Source organism: Streptopelia decaocto (assembly GCF_964273445.1).
Source record: "Streptopelia decaocto genome assembly, chromosome: 1".
NCBI classification, from domain to species: domain Eukaryota; kingdom Metazoa; phylum Chordata; class Aves; order Columbiformes; family Columbidae; genus Streptopelia; species Streptopelia decaocto.
Window position 1 is genome coordinate 66,944,092 of NC_138663.1, and position 25,411 is coordinate 66,969,502.

At 39.0% G+C, this 25,411-nt stretch overlaps 1 protein-coding gene across 1 annotated transcript in view; it reads right to left on the minus strand.

Annotated features, from left to right (window-relative positions):
• The window catches only part of IPO8 (importin 8), a 53,381-nt gene that overhangs the window by 18,747 nt on the left and 9,223 nt on the right, over window positions 1-25,411 (minus strand). Inside the window, exons 3-16 of the mRNA XM_082042985.1 lie at window positions 23,389-23,545; window positions 21,032-21,190; window positions 19,918-20,074; window positions 18,782-18,871; window positions 18,007-18,101; window positions 17,420-17,504; window positions 10,096-10,230; window positions 9,121-9,220; window positions 7,400-7,476; window positions 6,207-6,323; window positions 3,855-3,944; window positions 3,004-3,169; window positions 2,303-2,463; window positions 1,729-1,854 (exon numbers count right to left, since the gene is read on the minus strand). Coding sequence (XP_081899111.1) covers window positions 1,729-1,854; window positions 2,303-2,463; window positions 3,004-3,169; window positions 3,855-3,944; window positions 6,207-6,323; window positions 7,400-7,476; window positions 9,121-9,220; window positions 10,096-10,230; window positions 17,420-17,504; window positions 18,007-18,101; window positions 18,782-18,871; window positions 19,918-20,074; window positions 21,032-21,190; window positions 23,389-23,545 — 1,715 coding nt within the window. The remainder of the gene's footprint in view (window positions 1-1,728; window positions 1,855-2,302; window positions 2,464-3,003; window positions 3,170-3,854; window positions 3,945-6,206; window positions 6,324-7,399; window positions 7,477-9,120; window positions 9,221-10,095; window positions 10,231-17,419; window positions 17,505-18,006; window positions 18,102-18,781; window positions 18,872-19,917; window positions 20,075-21,031; window positions 21,191-23,388; window positions 23,546-25,411) is intronic.

Consider the following 25,411-nt stretch of genomic DNA (forward strand, 5'->3'; position numbering starts at 1 on the left):
AAAGCACTCAGCACAGTATTTTAGTTTGTGCTTCATACAACAGAAAAACAAGCTGCTAAGTTTATACCAAATATGTCCCAACCCCAAAGGTTCTCCTAGGCTAAAACCTGAAGATATACTTCAGACTATCAATCCTAATGCTCAGCTTACTTACCAGATTCCATTTTAGCTTTCAAAAAATACAAGGGGTTCTTGTAAAGAAACGAAAGATGTTTTGAATACAAAAGGAACACAATGGTCTTCTGTCCTGGTTTTGTTAAAAACAAGACCAGTTTCTCTTTCAGTGAATTTTCCTTTCAGCTAAGTTCTTCTAAGTAACTGCACTTTTCTAAATTTGGCTGCATGTTTTTCCAGACAGGAGCTAATAATGGTAGCAATGGTATGCAGAAAAGACCCAGGTTTAGACTTACTGCTATGGTAGCTAAGGTTACTGATAAATTTTGCATGTCCCGTAAGTGAGAGGGGGAGTATTTGCAGGGAGGGTGAGCAGAACAGGTGACTAAAAATTGACCACCTAAGTATTCCATCCCATACACATCATACACCCTACAAAAGTGGGAGACCACGTGGGTCTTGCTCTTTGACCACAGCCGGCATCTGAAGAGGACCCTGCCTGTCGTGCCTGGCATCCGAGGCCTGGTTCCAGACCCTGCATCCCTGAATCCAGTTCCAGTTTGCTGCATAGTCCAGCCCAGGACTTGCAGGTGCCTGCCCTGCAGCTACCGGTGCCAGCTCCGTGGCTGCACAGCACTGGGAAATTCAAGATTGGTTTTGTATATTTTGTATTATTTTCTCTATTTTATTAGTAGCATTAGTAAAGCATTTTTAACTTTTTACAACTTGCAAGTCTCTCTACCTTTTCCTCTTATTCTCTTTCCGTAGTGGGAAGGGCAGGGGGGAGGGGGTTAACAGAGCATCTGCCATGGTTTATTGTCGCCCTGCAGTAAACAGCGATATCTTCCAATAAAATAATTAGTATTTAAAATGATGTATTTTTTAAATTATGAGCTTCATAAAAAGATGTCACACATGAAATGAAACTTTCTCATTGTAAATCAAGGAAGCAAAACAGTCTAGGACAAAGCATTTTATGCCAACTCAGCTTAAAGTTACTGACTGACTTTGCCTCTCTGGTTAGCCACTGAACTCTTTCCTACCTCAGTCAGCCCAGGTGGTATGAGCAGAAAGAAACTCTTCTCTGAACATGTGAAATGTAGACTTACATTGCACCACAACTGGGAGACCAATTCCCAGGAATTCTACACAAGAATTTCTGGGTAAATAACAAAATACGAGTTACCATTGTAAAAAATTAGCCTTATGCAAAATAATACTCCCTAAAATTGGGTTGGACTAGATGATCTCCAGGGGTTCCTTCCAGTCCTAACCATTCTATGATTCTGTGAAATCTATTTTAACAATCTGTAATACAATTATCCAATCAAGTATTTACCAGAAAAACAGCTAAGGACTTTACCCTCAGAATACGAATTCCCCTTGAAGTTGAGAGGTAAACAATTAAAAAAAAAAAAAAAAAAAATCACAAAGGTAAACCAGGATTTAAATTCAAATTTGTCAGAGATCAGTTGGTACTAATTCACCATCCTGCTATAGTAAATGCACGTTCATGTCAACTCAAGTGATGCAACATACATTAAAGCGCTCGTTGTCACAAATGAAAGGCATGAGGGAACAGCAGGATAAAAGATGTATAAAATAAAATCTCACCTCCTTGTGATCTTCCACAACTGTCAGGATAGTGTCAATTGTGTGCAAGATGCCCATGGCCATAACTGTTTTGTCCTCTACTTCCTCATATTCCTCACTCTGAAGAACTTTACCAAATATTTCAGCCTATGGAAAGAAACAACTAACTTGACATCCAAGAGCAAACTCACAAATTCACATTTCTAATTTGTCATGCAAAGCCAAGACACCTAATTCAACAGCACCAACACCTTATCTGTAAGAGACGTCAGTACTGAAAAATATGCTCCTTACTTTTGAAAGGGGAATATAGCAAATTAAAAACTCCTCTTGAGAAGGCTGGCTATGTTAAGTCATTTGAAATGTTAGATAGTTAGAGCGTGGCTCATTAAAACCAGTGACAAAATTCAGGATCTTTGAAAAATGTATACATTTTAAAGATGCTTCATAAAAAGAAAAAAATACTGTGAATGCTATAGGTTGACCTTTACCAAGATTCCTTTAAACAGTGTGCACTTCTAACAAAGTTCATTAAATGTTTACCACACTAGGCACGTGCTTCTGACTGGACTGTTACTTTGCTATTGTCTCTTACCAGGTGCTGAGTCATGTCGACGGCGATGGTAGCAACTTCCTGACTGTACTCACAGATCATCTTCTGGATGACATTAGTAAGATCATCGTTTTCCGTCTCTCTAACAATGTGCAAGAGCTCTTGCATAACTGGCCTTACATAAGGCTTCACATATTCCTTGGCTAAAAGAAGCAATTGAAGTGAAATCAACTACCCATAAACACAAATATACAGCACTTAAAACTACTACATACCTGATTAGTCTTGACCAAAATAATTTTATAAACCTACTCAAGGCACTTTTACAGCCCGTAACTAGCAGACCAGCAAAGTAAATAAATTGTACATTTAACACACTCAACACTGAAATGCCATCTACAACAAAAATCCACTGTTTTGGGGTAATACATGCCCTTAGACATAGGCGGCATTCGTTCTTAGACATACACACTGCTTCACTTTGCTAAAGAGAAACAAAGTCAGGTGCTATTTCATTTATTAAAAGAAATTTGTTGATTCTAACTTCTTGCTGCAAAGACCTGCTGTAAAACTTGAAGTCAGAATTCTGGGATGTATACAGTAACTAACGAGTAAGTGAAGCTGTCTAAACATGATGAAATGAATGGTAGAAACGTTTAGATAAATCTGCACCAACCTTCCCATTTCTAAATAACAAAAAAAAAATAATCAGCATATACAACTGATGAATCACTGCAGCATACCTTGCTCTTGGTTGCTTATTAACGTCTGAAGAGCGATGGCTGCTTCTACTTTGACAGGCATTTCCTTATCATCAATCAGGCTCTTCTTTGCCAGCTCTACTGCATTCCTCAAGTTTAGCTCATTGTGAAATTTCAAAGCACTGAATGAATGGAGTACCCAACAGGACTGCATGGCAAAAAGAAAAGCAAGATAGGGACAACTGCAATTTTTAGCATTTCTTTAACTGATTAAAAAATAATGCTAACTATCTCTGTTTACATGCATTGCTTTTTTTTTCTTAATTATGGTGTGCTCATAAAGTAACATGTAACATAGTTCTTGCAACCAAGCAGTTCCTTGTTTTCCTTTCCCAAATTCCAATAAATTCAGTATACACATAAGTGGCATTCATAGTTTCGGTCCTTCTTGAGGAAAAAAATCAGAACAGAAACTAAATAAAATTTACTGCTTGTTGATGACTGACATGGGCGCTTGGCGATCTTCTTCAAGTTACACTCAAACTGACATTATCTATTCTGTGGAAATCCTACCTATTCTTCACAGCCATTCAACCACCCTAAGTTACTGAGGTCTGCTAACAAGAAATGGTCACAAAAGGGCCATAACCGCTGCTCAAATTCTCCAGCCTGATCGAAGAGGTAAACAACAACATGACACAGACTTTTGATCAAGTCATTTAACTGACAAATAATTTTTTAATTTAAAATGCTGAAAAATTACCATACGGGGTAGTTATTCAAAATTTTACTTTGTATCTGCTTTATTTCTTTCATTGACATCCAGAATGAAGTCAAACTGCAAAGGAAAGAATCATGGCAAATATTGAAGTTGATGTAACTGGTGAACTTACTCTAGCTCTGAGGTACCCCAAGTTAGACATGAACAACGGAAATACATGATTCTGTAACATCAGCTCCATTTGATCCTTGAAGACACTCTTCTGTTGGTGTAAATAAAAATCAGTTTTGGAGACCATTCTTTTTACATACTTCATTATAGCAAATAATCCATTTCAACTCTCAACCACAGGAAATACAGTGCTTTGTCTACATAATAAAGGTATTCTCTCATGAAGAGATCTGGATCTTGTACCTTGAACAGAACAAACCTCATGAGCATAGCAAGTTCAAAGACAGATAGGTGAAAGAACTGTATATATAACAATCAACTTCACTGACTGAAATACTCCAAACTGGAATTTTTCACTTGCTTTAAAGCAACCAATTCCAGTTGATTTTACTTAAAAAATTAATTAGGATAGATAATCTAGTACCTCCGTTCTTCATACACCGGAGTACATGAATAGCTGAAGATAAATATAATTTTAGCATGAAACAGATCTGAGTACCAAATGACCTGCTGTTACTATAAGAATTAAAACAACTTATTTTTATATGCTACAACAATAACTCACACCTTTTTACATGTTTATTAATGGACTAAGATAATTCATTTGTGACAGAAATCTCCTTGACTAGAGAAGGATATTAGATGAAAATTATTCCTCATTATTCCAACCTTGGCAAATCCCAAGATATTGACAGGAAGCCAGGACCACCAGCACGGAAATTTTGGACTTTCCTAGCACCTATAAGCCCGGCATACTAGAAAAGATATATGCTGGGGGCACTGGTACCATCCAAAGGAATGATTCAGTAGCTTAGAGAGGAAGAAGGTAAAAGGGCACATTCAATACAAAATGTATCTTAAGTGATCACACTTCACCAATGCATACACCATTTTTTCCCCACACTGAGAGGCAGATGAGGAACTGAGCAGAGAAAAAACACGAAGAAGGGAAAAGAATTTTCTCTTGTGCACAGAGATCAGAGGTATGCACACATTAAACTGGAGCCATTGTGGAGAGCCAGGTGGCTAAGGGAGGGTCACTGTGTTTATGAGCTCCTTACAACCAATCAATCAATCTCTCAACTGACCAGTCAGAAAACACTTACAAATCAAATATTCTGTGCAGAAACAGTTCATGGAATTTTTCCATCTGCCAAATCCCAAAACAAATAAATTCAGAGTAAAGAGGAGTCTGAAGTGTTTGGCGCTTATTACCCTTTGATAAAGTATCTTAGAACCTTATGTTTCAAGACTGAAAATGTCAAATAGGAGCAGTATACTGGAATAAATCTTGTTTTTTCTTCTGCTTAGGACAGGTCAATGGATTTAGAAACCTCCAGTCAATATGAAAGATTTCTCACAACATGAACATCATCTTCTTTCACTGTTACACTCCAGCACAAGGGAGGGCATTTACAATCCAACATAATCTACAAAAAGCCTGCAAAAGTTACTGATGTTTTGGAATTTCAGATCAGATCATGGATGGGTACATTGGTTAAAAAAAAGGATGGTAATGTTGGTAAGATGTGCCTTGTAACATGAAGACACATCCTGCACTCACAAAGAATGAATTTGTGCACACTTAACAAAGGAAGCCTCGAGCACAAGACCATCATTCTCATGCTAAAAGGGATAATGTTTTGGCAGTAACTTTTGACGAGGAGCGAGGGCACACTAGACTCCAGCATCTACAAAAGTTTAAGGAAAATTGTAACCAATGTTACGATAGAGACCAACAGTGTGGCTTAAATGTGTATTCAAAAATACACAAAATTGTGAAGATACTGTCTATAAAGGTGGAGAAAGGATAGAAACTCTGTGCTCTTTCCAGCTATTTTCAAAACTCCCAACTGGCTGATGAAATAAGACTTAAATCCACACATTGTAGGCTAAGAAAGCTGGAAAGCTACACAAAACATTCCCGCAACATGCTAAGTAAACATTTTTCTGGAATCAGAAGCAGCCCACAAGAGTGCAGGCTGTTGGGGGGTTTGCTGAGGAATCACAGGCAGTGCTATTGATGGAATGTACGTTTGCTATTTTAACACCCATTTTATTAGTAAAAGCAAGAGAGGACCAAGGAACTGTTCTGTAGCAAACAAACAGAACTTTGGAGAAACACAAGAAGAAGAAACTGCGTACAAAATGGGAATATAAAAAACAGGAAAGAACGTTAATATTTTTAAAGAAACAAACTCTCAGATTCTTATTGCACAGTGCAATCTCTACAGACTTCATAAGCATAGCTAAGGGCTAGTTGCACTTTCTAAGTTAGGATTTTTTTACTGGAAATAGCAGTTGATAAGAAGAATTACAAACATATACCTTTTTCTCTTCTTTACCCACCTACCTTCAGTAAAATATCTGCTAAGGATCCTATGACATGCAAAGCCCCATCTTTTTTTCTTGGATCAATGGTTGGTTCTGTCAGAATCTGGTAGCAATATGCCATCATTTTTGGTAATACCTACATAAGATAGAAAATACACAATCTCCTTTTGTGAAATTACTTTAACAGCATTGTTTCCATTAAAACATTAGTAGGATTTTTCTAAGTAAAAATTTTATATTGGCCAAAGTAACTGCATATGTACCATCTTTCCACAGTGAAAATGTAGGAGGTTCCCTTTTCAGTCTTTCACCCAAACTTGTCATAATTAATCTCCTCAAAATTTCACATTAGTAATAATAAATAAGGAATCCTGTTGCTTTGAGGCAAAAAGGTGATGGAAAGACAAGAGGGTCAAGCAGTACCTCACTGATTTTTTTTTCCCTTAACTTCTCTTCTGGTTTGTCCCACACATATATAAATACATACATGTGTGTACATATATGTATGAAACATATACATATTCAAGAACAGCTTGAACTACAACCTAATAAACTTATTCTCTTCTGTTGGTGTGGGCAATAGCTTGTAAAGCTGAGAAGATTTAGAAAGGTTTCCTGGCAAAACCAGTTCACTTCTGGGGGTGTTAAAATGATAACCAGAAAAAGTGAGCAGTTTTAGCAAACGGATGTATGCTTTCCAGGGCCAGGCCCACTACTTTTGCACAGATCACGTTAAATATAGAAAGATCTACAGGAAAGTCATGTCCTCATTTCAAGAGCAGCTGCATAAAATTGGTTTCATTCTGGCTAATTTCATTGCTGTCAACAGGATTTTAAATAGCATCATTGAAAATTAATAAGGATCAGGTTCACTTTTCCCCCTGCTACTTTAGGAAGCTCAGAACAGCTGTGACAGAAGCTGTTTGTAAACTTGGGAAAATACCACCACATTTATTCCAACTCAGTTCGTATCTAGCAGATTCATTTTACAGCTGCAAGAGGAACCCATTTACTTATTTATTAATTTATTTATTTTACATACGCATGTATTTTAGTTCTCCCACAACTGACAGCACTCCTTGAGGAGTTTGACCACGTATTAATATTAGCAAGAAGGTTTTTCAAGACCAGCTTCCTGTAGCACCTTCAAATTTAAGTGAAAATGACACCATTAAGGAAACTTGAAATCATTAAAAACCACCAGTTCTGTACCTCTTTCCTCTTCTTCGCAGCAGTATAAAGGAGATTCTGCGCTGCTGTTGTAGTGGATGCATAGTCCTCAAATACATCTAACAAATTAAATAAATTAATAAATAAATACATTCCTTTCCTGAATGACATAATAATACAATTTTTATAAATCATCTTGTTTGTGGGATATCACAAAATCAGGGTGAATATGTAACTTCGAAACTATTGACATGGTTGTCTTCACTTCAAGGCTAAGGAGTCCAATACAAACTTATGCCATGTACCTTAGGAAAGCATTTACTTCTTACCTTCCAAATCTACTGCCTATTCATCATTCCCTTTAGTAGGAATGCATTATTTATTCATTAATTCTTTTGAGACTATGTATTTAAGGGATGAAAAATGCTGGCTTTTTTTTTTTAATTAAAAACACTATAGGAAGAAAAACAATACATTCCAGTACCATCTGTATACCATATGTACAGAATTTTGGCTTGATTTTATTAAAACCTCATGGGAAACCTTTTGTATGTAAAAACTACTTGGATCTGGGGTAGTTTTATATCTGTTGAAAGCTGAAGTTTTTTAGCTTCACTCATCAAAGTAAGCTTCCTTTAATCATATTGAAAATATGGTTTCTATCTTGAAAAAAAATCTGTGCTGTCAAACATGTTCTAATCCAAACGTCCCTAGACAAACTGAATTAAATAAAAAGATCTAAAAATGTAATCTTAAAATTACATGCTAACTTTTCCTGAGAACTTGAAGATAAAACATGATTGAGAAATACTACCAGACTACTGGAATTCTTGTTCCAAGCCCAAATGTGCCTTCACTAAACTTCAGTTAAATGTTCTTTCAGGCCTTTTTATTTTTACCTTCCACAATACAATTTAAGTCTGTATTTAACTGTCTCAGCTAAACATAAAAGTTTTATTTACTACTTACACAGAAAGAGCTGAATTCATATACCAAAACTCAGCAATATATTTGCACCCCAGTGATCAACACTATATTGTGATTAATTTTTTCCATAACAACTCTCCAAATTTTTTTCAACTATTCTATGAACATTTAAATTCTGTTTTCACTTATGCTAATCCCAAATCAAATTCCCAAATGTTAGGTATCTCCGTGGTGCCCGGCTTAGTGGAGTTTTCCAGCTAAATTTGCTGTATTTTTAAAGTATCCTTCTCTTGTTCCATGAGATGACTCTTTTAATAAAAGTAATTATTCATAATATGGTCCTATGTGATAGTCCCAAGATTTTGCCCTACATCTTTTGAAAGAATATATATTTATTTATCTTACAATTTAGCTATAATAATTGGCAAAATATGCTGAAGACATAATTTTCAATAGGGAAAGAGCAAGTCAGGCCTCTTCTGGTCAAAGTGAGAGCTGCAAGAACTTGCAAACAGCTGGCACATCTGTAATTCACGATTTTGAAACTGGCATTAAGAAGTGAGCACAACAGTTTATTTGGGCTGCACTGAGTACATGTAAAATAGAGAAAAGCTTTAAGAGAATAATTTATTTTAAAGCTAACAGCCAAATGGTCAAAACTCACTTGATCTGCCTTCTTCTTTTAAATGCAAATTGGTGAGATTTTAGAAACAGATTTTCTTATTCCTGTTGTTCAGGACACTGGTAAAGACACTACGGTGGCCATGCTGTTAACTTGGATTGTGGTGTACAGTTATGATGAAAGCAGAAAATAAATCCTAAACACAAGCATTTACCAAATTTCATGCGGATATATTCATATGGATCCTCCTGCCAGAGCTCTTCATCCTCATCTTTGTAGCACATTAGAGAGAATATCACTTCTTCTGTTATACTCTAATATTAGAGAAGTCAAATACACGTAAGTACATAAAACCAAACTCCAGTACAGCTTCCCTCCACTATGCACTGATTTACTAGATCTAATTTTCCGAAAAGCAAAGTTATTTTAACAAGTGCTCTTTTATTTTGGCTAACAGAAATAAATTTGCAATATAAATACTTTTCTTTTGCAACAGTCCCAGACATCAGTAATTATATAATCTAACTTTATAACAATACATTACCACACAGAAAACATACTTCAGTATATAGGCTATGAACAGGAGAACATCACATTCTGCAGAAGAATCTCACCAATTCAACACTTACCATGAGAATGGATTTCAGAGTCCTTCCCCTTAACACTCATGAGATTAACTAACTAGAAGGGAGCTTATGATATGAAAAAAAAAAGCATCCAAATCACTTCTCACTTGTTTGTAGTTCACTTTTAAAACATGTCCTTACAACAGAGCTAAGTTCCTCATAGTTCATGTTCTCTTTGCCTACTATCTTTTATGGCTTTTAGCTTTTATTCATCAATTATGAATTTCCAAATCTACAGACAATTCTGAAGACTGGCAACCAATGAAACCCAGAACATTATGACTTTCTGGCAGACTTCAAAAATAAAAATTAAGAATTTATGGAACCAAATCTTTAGTTGAGGTAACAGTATCTGCAATAAAAGGTAGTCACAATACTGAAAAAAACCAACCACATTCATGTAGAAATGCTGGGTTTTGCCCAGATTCATTGCTACATGCAAGATTCATGAAACCACCTTTAAAACTGCAAAACTGGTAGGGTTTGTGTTTGGTTTTGTTTTGTTTTTTTTTTTAATCACTCTGATGACATGTAGTGTTTACAACTGGGCTTTATGCACTGACCTGTATGTGTGGCTTCATTTGCTTCCATGTTACAGAGTGAATAACCCCTTGGTTCAGATAATTTAATGCTTGCTGAAGAACACGCGGTGCAATATACTCCTTTTGCCTGTATTGGTCTAAGATTCTTAAGAGAACCTAAAGAAATAACAAACTGATATTTTAAAATGAAGATTGAGTCTTCTCTCTCATGTGCAGACATGCAGTGCACCTCTTCAGTGAATGTACATGGACAGATTAATTAGTTTTACAGCAGAGGTTCTAGTGTTAGTAATCACTGTAATGCATTTGATCCAAAAATCAAAAATTATTTAAATACTAAGAATCTAATCCTGCAAGCATTTATGCATATGTATATTTATATGTCTACTACTAGCCCCACCATGTGATCACTTGTGATTGTAAACCAAAGATATACTTCAATATTCACAGGCTCACAGAACATTTTGGAATAGATAAGGAAAAGGCACAGTGAGATTTTCAAACCGGTTGGCTTCTAAATCTGTTAGTGGTGCCTGTGTTCATTTTTTAAGGACAGGCCACTAAAGAAGACAAATTACTTCGGAAGAACAGCAACAAGAATAGAAATACTAAACTAGACATGAAAAATAGGTTAGCACCTAAATTTGTAAATCAGAAGAGATGCAAACCCCTTAACTTCAATTACCTGTTGTAACTACTAGATATTATCACCACTTGCGATCACAAACTCTATCACACAAAGCTTCCTTACTATAAAGGCTCACCCTACTAAAAAAAACCCTACAGTACAAAGCCACTAATCTGCACTAATGGCTGGTGAACTATTAAAGTCTTAGTAAGTGTAAAGAACTGGCATGTACATAAATAACAATAAAAATCAAGGGCAATGTATAACAAAATATTGAGTCACCTATTTTCAGAAAGACAATTCTGCTTCGTAATTCTTCGCAACACTATAATAAATGTTATTGTGAATGTAACTCCTTCCTTAGGAGTACTAAGTCTGATCTTAAGTCTTTTATACGATATGCTCCTTCAGCAAGAATTGTCTATATCTCATATAGACTCTAGCACAACGTCAGCACTTAACAACTGATGAATAAGTAATGAAGGCTCAGTAATGTAATATTCACATTAGAATTCTCACTAACTCTGCAAGGAAACGTGACAAATCAGCATTTAAGAGCCAGAAATGGAAGAAATATGCACATTGTCCAGTTCATTTAATCTTGAAAGTGAAACTGCTCCCTCTACTACATAGCCTAATTTCTTAACAGACAAACTTTAAGTATCTCAAATGACAACCACTCATGGGAGACTATTTTTCCACTCAGGAGTTAAACACTGCAAGGAGTTTAGAATAGATATGCTTCCACTCTAATTTCATTTAATGTTTACAGCCTTACCACAACCATTCCTCTCTTCAGTTCTTAACATTTACTTATTTACACTGAATTAATATGCTGAGGGATAAATTATTCTGTTGTCAAACTGGATGGAGAAAAGTAATTTTGTTTTGCAGACAACCCTGATATTTTGAAATCCAGTTTAAATTTGACTTGGAAGTGACAACAACAGCCTGGCACCCTGCATCAAAGACACTGGAAATTTAAACAGTAAGAAGCCTGCAGATGCCACCTCAGGGATATTTCACCTGGCAACGTGCTGAGGAGCCACACACTCCAGAAATAAACATTATCCAAATGCCTGTCACTTGAAAAACAGCATTCCCAGGTGTTTTCCTAGGTTTACAGGCCAAAGGGAATCGAGAGCCCAGAACCACGAGCAGAGAGCGCACTGCTTCTTAGAAGCCTGTTTGGAATAAGTAACCCAAAAGCCTGGACACCAAAGAGCTTTAGCTAAGCCAGAAGCCTGGGAACTACCACTCCAAGTCACCTAATATATGGCATACTGAATGCAAAATGGGAGAAGCTGTGCCAAAAATATCTAAGCTTGGGAGCCAGCTCTCTCAAGGCTTCCAGGCACCCAGTTGTTCTAGCCATTCCACCAAACCACGGAGATGCTGAAGATGTGGAGGCCCAGGTTTCCTGGGGGCGCACCATTAAGCTGGCAGAAAAACACAGGAAAATCTGACAGAAACTGCCTCTCTTTCTATGCAACTTTACCAAAACTGAATTGTCTCCACAACACCGTGTTAATCACAAAGCATTAGCAATCCCTAAGAGAAATAATTGCCTTGCAAACTTATTCTATATTTTCATAAAATATGTTATTCAGGTATAAAATAACTTTTACTGCTTTGCTCCAGACACCTCCTAATCTGCTTGTATCTTGAAATCATAGAATGGTTTGGGTTGGAAGGGACCTTAAAGATCATCTAGTTCCAAGTCTCTTGCTATGGGCAGGAACACCTTCCACTAGACCAGGTTGCTCAGAGCCCCAGCCAACCTGATGTTGAACACTTCTAGGGATGGGGAATCCACAGCTTCTCTGGGCAGCCTGTTCCAGTGCCACACCACCCTCACGGTGAACTTTCTTCCTTATTTATAATCTAAATCTATGCTCTTTTGGTTTAAATCCATCACCCCTTGTCCTATCACTACATGCCTTTGTAAAAAGTCCCTCTCCAGCTTTCTTGTAGGTCCCCTTTAGGTACTGGAAGGCTGCTGTAAGTTGTCCTTGGAGCCTTCTCTTCTCCAGGCTGAACAACCCCATCTCTCTCAGGCTGTCCTCATAGGAGAGGTGCTCCAGCCCTCTGATAATCATCGTGACCCTACTCTGGACTCACTCTAACAGGTCCATGTCCTTCTTATGTTGCGGGCCCCGGAGCTGAACACAGTACTCCAGGTGGGGTCTCACCAGAGCAGAAGAAGAAAATAATCTCCCTTGACCTACTTGTCATGCTCCTTTTGATGCAGTCCAGGATACAGCTGGCTTCCTGGGCTGCAAGTGCACATTGCTGGCTCATGTTTAGCTTCTCATCAACCAACACACCCAAGTCCTTCTTCTCAGGGCTGTTCTCAATCCATTATCCACGCGGCCTGTATTTGTGCTTGGGATTGGCTTGACCCATGTGCAGGACCTTGCACTTGGCCTGGTTGAACATCATGAGGTTCACACAGGCCCACCTCTCAAGCTTCTCAAGGTCGCTTGGTGTCATCAGCAAACTTGCTGAGGGGGCACACAGTCCCACTCTTTGAGTGCAACCATCCACCCAATTCCTTATCCACCAAGTGGTCCAAGGTCAAACCCATGTCTCTCCAATTTAGAGACACAGATGTCATGTGGGACAGTGTCAAATGCTTTGCACAAGTCCAGGTACATGATGCCAGTTGCTCTTCTACCAACACTGTAACCCCATTGCAGAAGACCACCAGATTTGTCAGGCATGATTTGCCCTTAGTGAAGCCATATTGGCTGTCATCAATTTTCTCCTTATTTTCCATGTGCTTTAGCATAGTTTCCAGAAGGATCTGCTCCTTGATCTGGCCAGACACAGAGGTGAGACTGACTAGCCTGTAGTTCCCTAGGTCTTCCTTTTTTCCCTTTTTAAAAATTAAGGTTACATTTCTGCTCTTCCAGACAGTGGAAACTTCACCTGACTGCCACAACTTGTCAAATATGATGGGTTTCTCCTAGGGAGAAACTGGTGTGCTCTGCTCGCTCCCTGAAATGCCTGTATACCAATGCGCGCAGCATGGGGAATAAGCAGGAGGAGCTAGAATCCTATGTTCGGTCGGGAGATTATGATCTGGTGGCAATTACAGAAACATGGTGGGACAGTTCACATGACTGGAATGTGGTCATGGATGGCTATGCCCTTTTCAGGAAAGACAGGCCAGCCAGGCGTGGTGGTGGAGTTGCTCTCTATGTGAGACAGCAACTACAATGTACTAAATTCTGCCCAGGAGCAGATGACGAGCGAGTTGAGAGTGTATGGATCAGGATCAAGGGGCAGGCTGGCAGGGCTGACACTGTTGTGGGCGTCTGCTACAGGCCACCAGATCAGGCTGAGGAAGTTGATGAGGCCTTCTATGGGCAGCTGAGAGTGGCCTCACAGTCACAGGCCATGGTTGTTGTGGGTGATTTTAACTTCCCTGATGTTTGCTGGAAGGACCATTCAGCCAGCCAGCCACAGTCCAGGAGGTTCCTCCAGTGCATTGATGATAACTTCCTCATGCAGATGGTGGAGGAGCCGACTAGGAGAGGTGCACTGCTGGATCTCATCCTCACTAACAAGGAGGGTCTGGTCGAAGCAGTAAAGGTTGAGGGCTGCCTGGGTTGCAGTGACCACGAGATGGTGGAGTTCAGCATCTCATGTGGCAGGAACAGAATAGCAAGTAGAATTGCAACCCTGGACTTCAGCAGGGCTAACTTTGGCCTTTTCAAGCAATTGCTGGGGGAAATCCCATGGGCAAGACTGCTTGAAGGAAAAGGGGCGCAAGATAGCTGGGTGGCATTCAGTGATTGCTTCTTCCACGCTCAGGATCAGAGCATCCCCACACGTAGGAAGTCAAGGAAGGGAGCCAGGAGGCCTGCGTGGTTGAATAGGGAGCTGTTGGGTATGCTCAAGCAGAAGAGGAGAGTTTACAGGTCATGGAAGCAGGGGCTGGCCACTTGGGAGGAATATAAGGCTGCTGTTAGAGGATATAGGAAGGCAGCTAGGATAGCCAAGGCCTCCTTAGAATTACAGCTGGCGAGAGGGGTCAAGGACAGCAAAAAGAACTTTTTCAAATACATAGCAGATAAAACTAATACCAGAGGCAATGTAGGCCCACTGATGAATGGGGTGGGTGCCCTGGTGGCAGAAGATACAGAGAAGGCAGAATTACTGAATGCCTTCTTTGTCTCTGTCTACTCTGCCGGAGGCTGTCCTGGGGAGCCCTGTACCCCTGAGACCCCGGATGAAGCCAGGTCAATGGAGGAGTTTGCTTTAGTCGATGAGGACTGGGTTAGGGAGCAATTAAATAGTCTGGACATTCATAAATCCATGGGTCCAGATGGGATGCATCCGCGGGTGCTGAGGGAGCTGGCTGAAGTCATTGCTGGACCGCTCTCCATCATCTTTGCCAAGTCTTGGGAAACGGGAGAGGTGCCCGAGGATTGGAGGAAAGCAAATGTCACTCCAGTCTTCAAAAAGGGCAAGAAGGAGGACCCGGGTAATTATAGACCGGTCAGCCTCACCTCTGTCCCTGGGAAAGTAATGGAACAGCTTGTCCTTGGTGCCATCTCAAGGCATATCAAGGATAAGAGGGTTATTAGGGGCAGTCAGCATGGCTTTACCAAGGGTAGGTCATGCTTGACCAACCTCATAGCCTTTTATGAGAATGTAACAAGGTGGATGGATGGTGGCAGAGCGGTGGATGTTGTCTACCTTGACTTCAGTAAAGCCTTTGACACAGTCTCCCACAGCATCCTCACAGCTAAGTTGAGGAGGTGTGGTCTAGACAATAGAGTAGTGAGGTGGGTTGCAAACTGGCTTAGGGAGAGAAGCCAGAGAGTGGTAGTCAATGGTGCGGAGTCTAGTTGGAGGCCAGTATCTAGTGGAGTGCCCCAAGGGTCAGTGCTGGGGCCAATATTATTCAATATATTCATTAACGACTTGGACGAGGGAATTGAGTGTACTATCAGCAAGTTTGCTGATGACACCAAGCTAGGAGGAGTGGCTGACACGCCGGAGGGCTGTGCTGCCATCCAGCGGGACCTGGACAGGCTGGAGAGCTGGGCAGGGAATAACCTGATGAAATTTAACAAGGACAAGTGTAGAGTCCTGCATCTGGGCAGGAACAACCCCAGGTTCCAGTATAGGTTGGGAGATTACATATTAGAGAGCAGTGTAGGGGAAAGGGACCTGGGGGTCCTGGTGGACAACAGGATGACCATGAGCCAGCACTGTGCCCTTGTGGCCAGGAAGGCCAATGGCATCCTGGGGTGTATTAGAAGGGGGGTGGTTAGTAGATCAAGAGAGGTCCTCCTTCCCCTCTACTCTGCCCTGGTGAGACCACATCTGGAATATTGTGTCCAGTTCTGGGCCCCTCAGTTCAAGAAGGACAGGGAACTGCTGGAGAGGGTCCAGCGTAGGGCAACGAAGATGATTAAGGGAGTGGAGCACCTCCCTTATGAAGAAAGGCTGAGGGAGCTGGGTCTCTTTAGTTTGGAGAAGAGGAGACTAAGGGGGGACCTTATTAATGTTTATAAATATATAAAGGGTGAGTGCCATGAGGATGGAGCCAGACTCTTCTCAGTGGCAAACAATGATAGGACAAGGGGTAATGGGATCAAGCTGGAACACAAGAGGTTCCACTTAAATTTGAGAAGAAACTTCTTCTCAGTGAGGGTGACAGAGCACTGGAACAGGCTGCCCAGGGAAGTTGTGGAGTCTCCTTCTCTGGAGACATTCAAAACCCGCCTGGACATGTTCCTGTGCGACCTCACCTAGGTGTTCCTGCTCCAGCAGGGGGATTGGACTAGATGATCTTTTGAGGTCCCTTCCAATCCCAAACATACTGTGATACTGTGATACTGTGATACTGTAGTGGCTTAGCAATTTAATCTGCCAGTTCCCTCAGGACCTGTGGATGCAACTCATCAGGTTCCATGGACTTGTGAACCTTCAGGTTCCTTAGATGGTCTTGAACCTGATCTTCTACAAGTGGGCAGTTCTTCATTCTCCCAGTCCCTGCCTTTGCCTTCAGTGACTTGGGCGGTGTGGCTGGAGCATGTGCCAGTGAAGACAGAGGCAAAAAGGTCATTGCACACCTCAGCCTTCTCCCAGGTAACCAGGCCTCCCATTTCCTTCTGGAGAGGGCCCACATTTTCTCTAGTTTTCCTTTTACTGTCAACATACCTACAGAAGCTCTTCTTGTTGCCCTTAACATCCCTGCTCCTATTTCATTCTATCAGGGCTTTAGCTTTCCTAACCTGATCCCTGTCTGCTCGGACAATTTCTCTGCATTCCTCCCAGGCTCCTGTCCTTGCCTCCACCCACTGAAATAAAACAGTATCACTGGATTGCTGTACCTCAGTTGTTTGCAGCCAAAGCACTTATTAAAGACTGGCCTGAAAATACACCTTTATACGATATGAGGCCTCTGCATCACCAGTTGTTTCTCTCAGCTATATCTAGAATATTTATACATGATGATAACAGCATTTCATCAGCACTTGCCTTTTCTGAGAATTTTCCTGCAGGGTTCTTTTGAATTGCTGAAAAATTAGTGTTACTATATCTTAGTTGCCTATGCCACTGAGTTCTAAAGAACTTCTCAGTCACTACAAGGAACACCTGCCTGACTCTGTTCAGTTTTGTTTCATGAACTTCAATACCAGCACACTGCTGAATAGCCAAAATAATCTAATTCAGAAACAAGTGAACTGTACTTACCTGTTGTATGCCCACAGCATATGTTTTTAAGAAAAACTCTGAGAATTCGAAGTATTCTTTAGTTACATTTCCAGGACTACCATACCTTTGGAAAGAAGAAACACAGATATTGACATTGTGGTAAGTCTACTATGTCAGGAAAACACATTACAAAACATGAAGGACTCTGAGTAGCCTTCCATTTGCAAGGAATCCTTTTCCACAGATTCTTTCTAAGCCTTAATTTCCTAAATAATACTGTTTCCCTTTTCTTGTCTTAGATTAGTCAAGTAAACACAGCTGCCTTTTTGTCATGCTCTATAACTTCACTGTTTTTTATGTGTTTTCAAATCTTCCCCTGCCTTTATGTTCAAGCACTTGTAGCTGAATGTAGGAAAAAAAAAAAAAAGGCAAGTTTCATGTCAGCTTAGGAGGCATAAGAGTCAAACCGTTTCACTATGAGCTCAGACCAGTAGCTGAGCCAGTGAAAGAGTTCAAGGCAGAAGACAGGAGCAGGAAAAATCAACTGTCTCCCTTAACTGTACCACAAGTAATGTTACAGACTTGTAACCCCAACTTAATTTTTAATCAGTCTGTTAGTTCGTTACCGTTCAAAAAGACGAGCTACAATATGCAATGCCCACTTCTTGCATTTCCACCACACCAGTTCTGGTCTATCATCTTCATCAATTTGCAAAGTCTCCTATAAATAAATACATTAACAATTAACTGTGTGTTTTGTTGAGACAAATGATGTTGTAAACATTGTTTGCTGAGCAAACTAATAAAAATGCACAGCACTGACTTCAGCTTCAGATCTGTTAACAGTTATATAACATTCATGAACTTTCAGATACCTTAATTAGTCAACATAATTGTATATATCAATACCTCTACAATGTCCATACTTTAAATTTCAAAAACATGCACATTTAAAAAACTGAAACCAATGTTAAGGCTATTAAATAAATTTCTAATAACTTAGGAAATGGCAGTTAAAGTTGTACACACACAAACAAGAATTTAAGTACTATTTTTAATTTGTTATTCAACAAACAAGGAAGACATGAAAGAAAAAGAGGAACAGAGACAAACAATGGGTTTGTGATGAGCTTTTACTTCTTGTACAAGATAAACTGGCTAAAGCGTTGAGAAACTCAAAAATATCTCAGGTTAGAGTTTACAATGTATCACTACCTCAGCCAAAGAAATTCTGACACCTTACATGATCTTCCTGCATTTCTGTAAGAAATATCACTTATTCCAAGGATAGAAATCTTAAAGAGATGGCATCTTAGAAAAATAAACACAAAATCTTCACACTGCCTGTTCCCCAAACACCAACACACAAGTCTCAGAGGTCTTTACAAAACTAAAACTTACCGGAGGTACATTTCTGTCAATTATAGTACGGAAGATCTCCATCCACTGAGTCATAGTCTGGTTATTCACCAACTGGAGTGGTAATGCATACTGAAATAAGAAAACACACACTGTAATAAAATACCAAGTCTCTGTGAAAAAAGATAAATCTTTCTACAGTAGCTACATTCCCAGGAAGGTGAGGTTTTAAGTAAAATTAAAAGTAATGGGTTAGATATCAATACTATTCTAATTGCAGCCTTCTTGGTACATTTTACAGAGGAATTTCTCAGCAGACACTCTTTGAGGAAGGTTCCTTGGTATAAGAACTTGCTAATTCTTTTTGGTTCTTCCTCTTCTTCACAATAGCCCAGTTGACTTTTAGGGATAATGGTAGTAGCTATATCACAGGGCTTGGGGAAACCAACAGCATTTTAGTAAGTGAAACGTACTCCTAATTACTACCTATCCCATATCTAGTAAATCTTATTTCTCTACAAAATCCAAAGCAAAGTGACAATATTCTGGTAAGCTATTGGAAGGTAAAACAGGATCTAGGGGTGTTTTTAATCCTCCCCCCATTTAATAGCAAACTACTCTGGCTTTTTAACCTCTATTACGAATTTTCAGGCTGCCCCTTACATAGGATCTTGTTTTGTTTCCCATTCTCTAAAAGTACTTCCTCACCAAACTCATCCCTGTAAAAGCTAAACTCATCCCTGTAAATGCTTGTACCTCAATAAATAATTTCTGTCAAATCTTGAGAAGATAATGAGAAATGCCATCTACTGAAGTGCACTATTTTACGATTATACTACAATAAGCACTACTGCTACTTCCAGAGGCTAAGCAGCACAGTCTAGATACTCCTATAGTTTGTATCAGCTTAAGGGTGACTTTACAAAAATAGGAACATTTCTCTGGTAAGCTTACAGACAGGATGTACAGAAGTACCTAGGTTCATTAAAAATTTAATCTGGGGGATCACGTGACCAGAAAAATCTGTAAAGATCCTATTTTTATAAAAGCTGTTAACTGTACATGACTTTTCCCATCCACATTGGTATTTTTAGTCAATCACACCCATGAGAGTACTGAAGGGAGTCGCTGTGCCCAGCAAAGTAAAAGTTCTGGTTTTCCTCTACATAGATGCCAACCTGAACAAGAGCATAGAAGATTTTTAAGATTTGTTTCTGAAGCAGTACAGAGTAATGGGAGTTATCAGGCAGAAGCTGGATCATCTGCTGCTGAATCCGAGGCAAAAATATTTGCATTGCTGCTATGAGAGGATCTCGCTCCTCTGCTTTTTTGTATCTGCAAAGGAAACAAAAACGTTGGTCCAGGATCTACACACTGGAGAGTCTAATGCCTATTCCCTATCAGCAGTTTAATTTCTGTACCATAAAAAAAAAAAAAAATCCAGCACTCACTCATTCACTTTCCCCTCCTCTAGCCCCCATATCAACAATTTGTGCAAATTCTCTAAGGTATAAATAGAGAAATGAAAACCAACAAATGTTACCTTATATAAATGCAGCTATTAGGAGGAAAAACTAATGTTCTTTACTACTGAACTGTCAGCTCACAGGAGTAGGGACATGAGTTTCTCTGTCATTCATACCAATGCCAAACCCAAGTTGGGTGCTGAACAAAGAGGAGTGAACAGCCATTGAAAGGGAAAGAAAATTCCTTTGTTTTGACAACATTCTCTCTTTCTTCATTTACATTTCTTCTGTGCAGTTTACACATATGTTTCTAACAACAGATAATTTTTTTTTTTTTTTTAATAAGAGAGAGGTCACTACACTTCTCCTAATTTACGCTTTGTGGATTTAGACCATCAGGAGGATGGTGCAGGTAACAATATGCAATAGAAGTATATGACAATGACAGTACCGTCTTCATGACATAAAAGTAGAAAATAATTTGCATTCATATATTCAGCATTTGGGAAATCTTCACACAAAAGAAGTTATAAACATTTAAGAAAATTTTCACTAATGTGTTAAATCAGATGAAAAGCACAAAGCCTCAAGAAAATTGTCAGTAAATGTATACAGATTATTGCTGGCTTCTCCGCTTTCACTGATGATATAAATATGATGAAGAGTTTTCATTTATTTGCAGGAAAGGAAGCATACGATAATTATTAATTCCCCTTTTCTATCCGAATTCCTTGGAGAACTGCCAGTGCTGTCAAGAACGTCATTCTTGGTAATCAGCTGAGCCTACAAGTACTGACTCCTCGCCTACTGATGGACATCAACTTACTCGTAAGTCTTCACCAGCTGATACAGGCACAGGAGGCTCCCAAGCCAACTCCCACTGTTCTGAGACTGCAAGTAGTAGCCGATCTTGTCCACCACAGCCGTCCAATGGCCGGGAAAGTCATGTTTGATGATAGCACGGAGGCACATTGTCAGCTGTGCTCTATGGTAGGAGGGAAAGAGAAATACATTGTAAGTAAAGAAGATCATGGCAGAGTGTTTAATATTAAAGGACAGATTCCAAATCTTGGTTTATTTGCCACAATAGATGTATTACATCATAAGTGTCATACATATTTTGACAACACTGAAAGAGTTCTGTGAAGTAGAAGAGGAAAAGCAAGAAAAAAAAAAATCCCAGAGGATTTAACCTTAAGGAAAAAACTAATATCAGACCATTTGAGCTAGCACTCTCCCTTCTTCCTCTCTCTTCACACCCATTCAAGCAATATTTGAAAACAATTAATTGCTCACAAAACCAGCCAGCTTTGTACTTTTAAAATGAATGCTAATACTGAAAGCAACCACAAAAACACAAATTTGTACATTTGTATTGAACAATATTGGCCTGTGTTATGATCCAAGCCAGAGGTTCCTCATGAAATTACATTTTTCCTGGGATCTTCTCAAACAGCACTTCTCAACCTCTGAGGTACATAGCAGAGCCAATTGGGTAAAAACATCTTAACTTTCCCTTCCTTCCACACACTATTAGATGACACTCACAATGGTGAGGTAAGACATGATTGTTAATTGACTAAAGTGGGGTGTAACAAAAAAACCTGGGTGGCACTGAGCTAGAAGCTGTAAATAAATACTCTTTGCCTCAGTAGGGAAGAATAATTTTTTTTAAAGTCTGCATAAAATATCGGTTCTTCTCTCTTTAGCTTTCCTTGGGTATCCTCTTGCAGTGCATTACAGAAGGAGCCACTATTACAAAGCAGTTCAATAAGGGATCCTCCACCTACTGATCCTTTTAGCTTTGTACAAACTTCCCCCCCAAGCCTTTGGAGTTTGTGCTTGTTGCTCATTTGGTTCCTCCTCGCCACTTATTCTCACAAGCAAACAGTGAAACCTATCAGTATTACAGCATCAGACTAGTTCCAGTGAAGTTTCTTTGACTTCTTTAACCTCCAACAAATCTACAATTTTATCCAATATTTAAAAACCCTGTACTTTATTCCAGGTGATTGTCCCAGGGATGTAACGATCCTTTAACATGTAGATTGTCACAGTAACATCAGGACATTTTGAATACCAGACTATGACACAATACCTGAACAAATTTGCAAAAAACTCCTTGAACTTTCATTACTTTATGTTCTTTTGTATAAACGTAGCCTTTGTATTTTTTCACATGATGGGAACTGCATGCCTTTAATACATTATCACAGAAACAACACAAGCTGCCTCACCTTGTAGTACAGCCATGGCAAGGAGAACCTTTCTCTTTCAGTGGAAACACTAATCATCTGCATCAGAGCATGTTAGAAAAGCTGAACTGGAAATGATATCTCAGAACAGGCCCATTTATACCGTAAGCATTCCTGGCAGGTGTTTTTCCGATCTATTCATAAAGACCTCCAGTGACAGCGATGCTGTAAGTCTAACACATTCTCGTGTTTTATCACTTCTGTAAAGTGTTTTTCTCTAATCCCAATTTCAATCTGTAGCCAAACACCCCTCTTCTGGATATGACTACTGACAAAAAAAGACATCTTTTGAAATCTTGCTGGTGGAGAGCAGGAGGAGAGAAGAGGAAGATTTTCTTCTTCAACATCTACACATCACAGACTAATCCCATCCTATCAGCCTCATTTTCATTAGTGGTGAACAATCATACATTGCAGTATGTTTGTGAATCTAAACTATCATTCCAGCAAAAAGTGGACAGCATTTCTTCATTCTTTTAACATCTTAAACCCAAGAATGCTAACACACATTTAAATACCAGGATTACACATAAAATTGCAAAGGTAATTGAGAAAAGGCTTAGCAGAAAAAAAAAGAAAATATATCTTGGGCAGTATTTCTCCAAATGGTTAATTTTGTATTGCAGATAGCCCTCTTAATATATTTACTCTCAATCAGCCAAATAGACAGGCTGTCACTACAGTAAGTGTTATAAGACACTTTAAACAACACCATAAGAGGATAAATCACATCACAGGCCTCTTAGCTGGGTTACTACATTTCTGAAGAACAGGTGCACATAAATATGTTAAAATTTATTGTTATTACATTTTCAGAACAAGTATTTGCTTCATCTCCCAATAAACTGAGATCCTAAAATTAACTACATCCAGACCAGTAGATCTGAAAACCTGAGCTACAGAACTATCTCTACACAATGTAATGTACCTCACTAAGTCAGGAGAACGAATTATTCCTTCTACAATGTTATCACGAATCTGCTGACGATCATTTTCATGAATGTTGAATGGAAATACAGCTTCTCCAGGAGGTGGTTCACGGTCCGGCCAGTACTGCGTCACCATGTTCTTCAGGTAAATGGCAGCTAGGTATAAACATCGGGGAAATAATAGTTTAATTCTAGCACATCTCCACATTACTCTGTGCTCAACATGTAGTACAGCTGGAAGCAGAAGGTAGAGCAGGTTCTTAACAATTATAGGCACTAAGCACAGCTGAGTCAGAAAACCATTTTTTTTAATGATTCCACACAAGATCAGGCTCAAGTCCCTCATTCTAAACAGAACAGAATAGTATTTCAGCCAGCTTCTATCAGGATACATTCTCTATTACAGCAGTCTTCCACAGGGACAAAATATTCCACCGTTCTAAACAAGCAAACAAAAATCTACTTATCTGCATTTTCACTCATCCCTAAAAGAACTACTCAAGCTCAGCAAGAGAAGTTTTGGAAAGCTCGTGTAAACAAATCATTGTGCGGGCAGATGGGACACTCTGCTTGGGGAAATGCCCAGTATGAAGTTGGCAATTGGCCCACCTTCTATTCAGACTGAAATGTTTGTTGTGAATTCCCTGAGCTTTATCTCACTATTAGGATTTCCCATAATCCCCTAGAATGGTTCCCTTCTGTCTCACATGAAAAACCATGAAAAAGAAAGTTAATCTTCAACTGAAAATAAAGCAGCATTTATGCCTCAGTACTAAAATGCCTCTAGGCATTCTTTAGGAAATATAGGAAATATGGTCTAAGACATTAAAGCAATGTTCTTAATAAACTCTTGGCCCTGTACCATTTCCGTTGATTTCTAGCTGAGCTTTTAAAGTATAAATAAGATATCCCTGGGTAAAATCATTTTTTTTGGTGATGACAAATTACGAAGCATGAAAACATGTAGTTTGTAAAACACTTTACAGAAGTAAGAGGAAAAACAGCTCTGTGTCTATGACGTGCCAGAATATTCACAAAGAAACAGGTCCAGAAAGACCAGCCCAAGGATTTATTTTACTTTGTCCATAGATCTTGTTGTTATCCAAATTCTTGGCTTTTAAAAAAAAAAAAAAAAAAAATCCCAGGGAAACCTGATGACTTACAAATGTAATTTAAATGTGCTTTTCTATTTCATAGCCCTATGCTGTAAAAATAAATAAATAAATAAATAAAAATTATGCTCTACATACTTGTTTTTTTCCTGAATGATACTGAAATGAGAGACTAATTTATAAAAATAACCTTATGGAGTCTAGATTAAGCATAAAACTTTACTACAGAATGGTTTAACAATGCCATTCAAAGTTGGATTATCTTTGAAAAAATAAATGCCAGCATGACAAACAGCATATGTCAGCATGCCCCAGCGCACTCAGGGGATTAATAGGATCTGTACAAAAGAAACAACAGTGCTTCTATGGGAAATGCTGTTCCATAGGATAAAAACAGAGCTGTAAATGAAACAGTATTTATCAATTTCTTGAAAAAGCTTAATATTTTCTGTATCTGTCAAAAATATTGTATAGTAGTTAAAACAGATCATGAGACTTTTGAAACTGTTCTTACACAAGTGTATACCCTAAAGTTAACTGCATCACCATACCTGAACTCACGCACAGTTCAACAATGTTTCTAGACATGCTTAGACTATAAATTTATTTATTACAAATGTATAACTTAACAGTCATGCGACCTTTCTTCATATCTGCTTTTGTGAGCAGACAACATAGATACTGACCAAGCGTATGTGGCCACCCTTGACCTAGGGAACTATGGTTTCTTTCATTTTTCCAGGAAAAGTGATTCAAATAAATAAACAGGTATTCAAATGAGATCGACTGTTTTTAAACTTCTGCTTGTCTTGGCATCACTACTTCTTCACCACCAGGTGGAAAAATACCTAAGGTTCCCTAGGTACCAAGTTTCGAGCAGAAATTATCCTCTGTGCGTATCAGTATCACA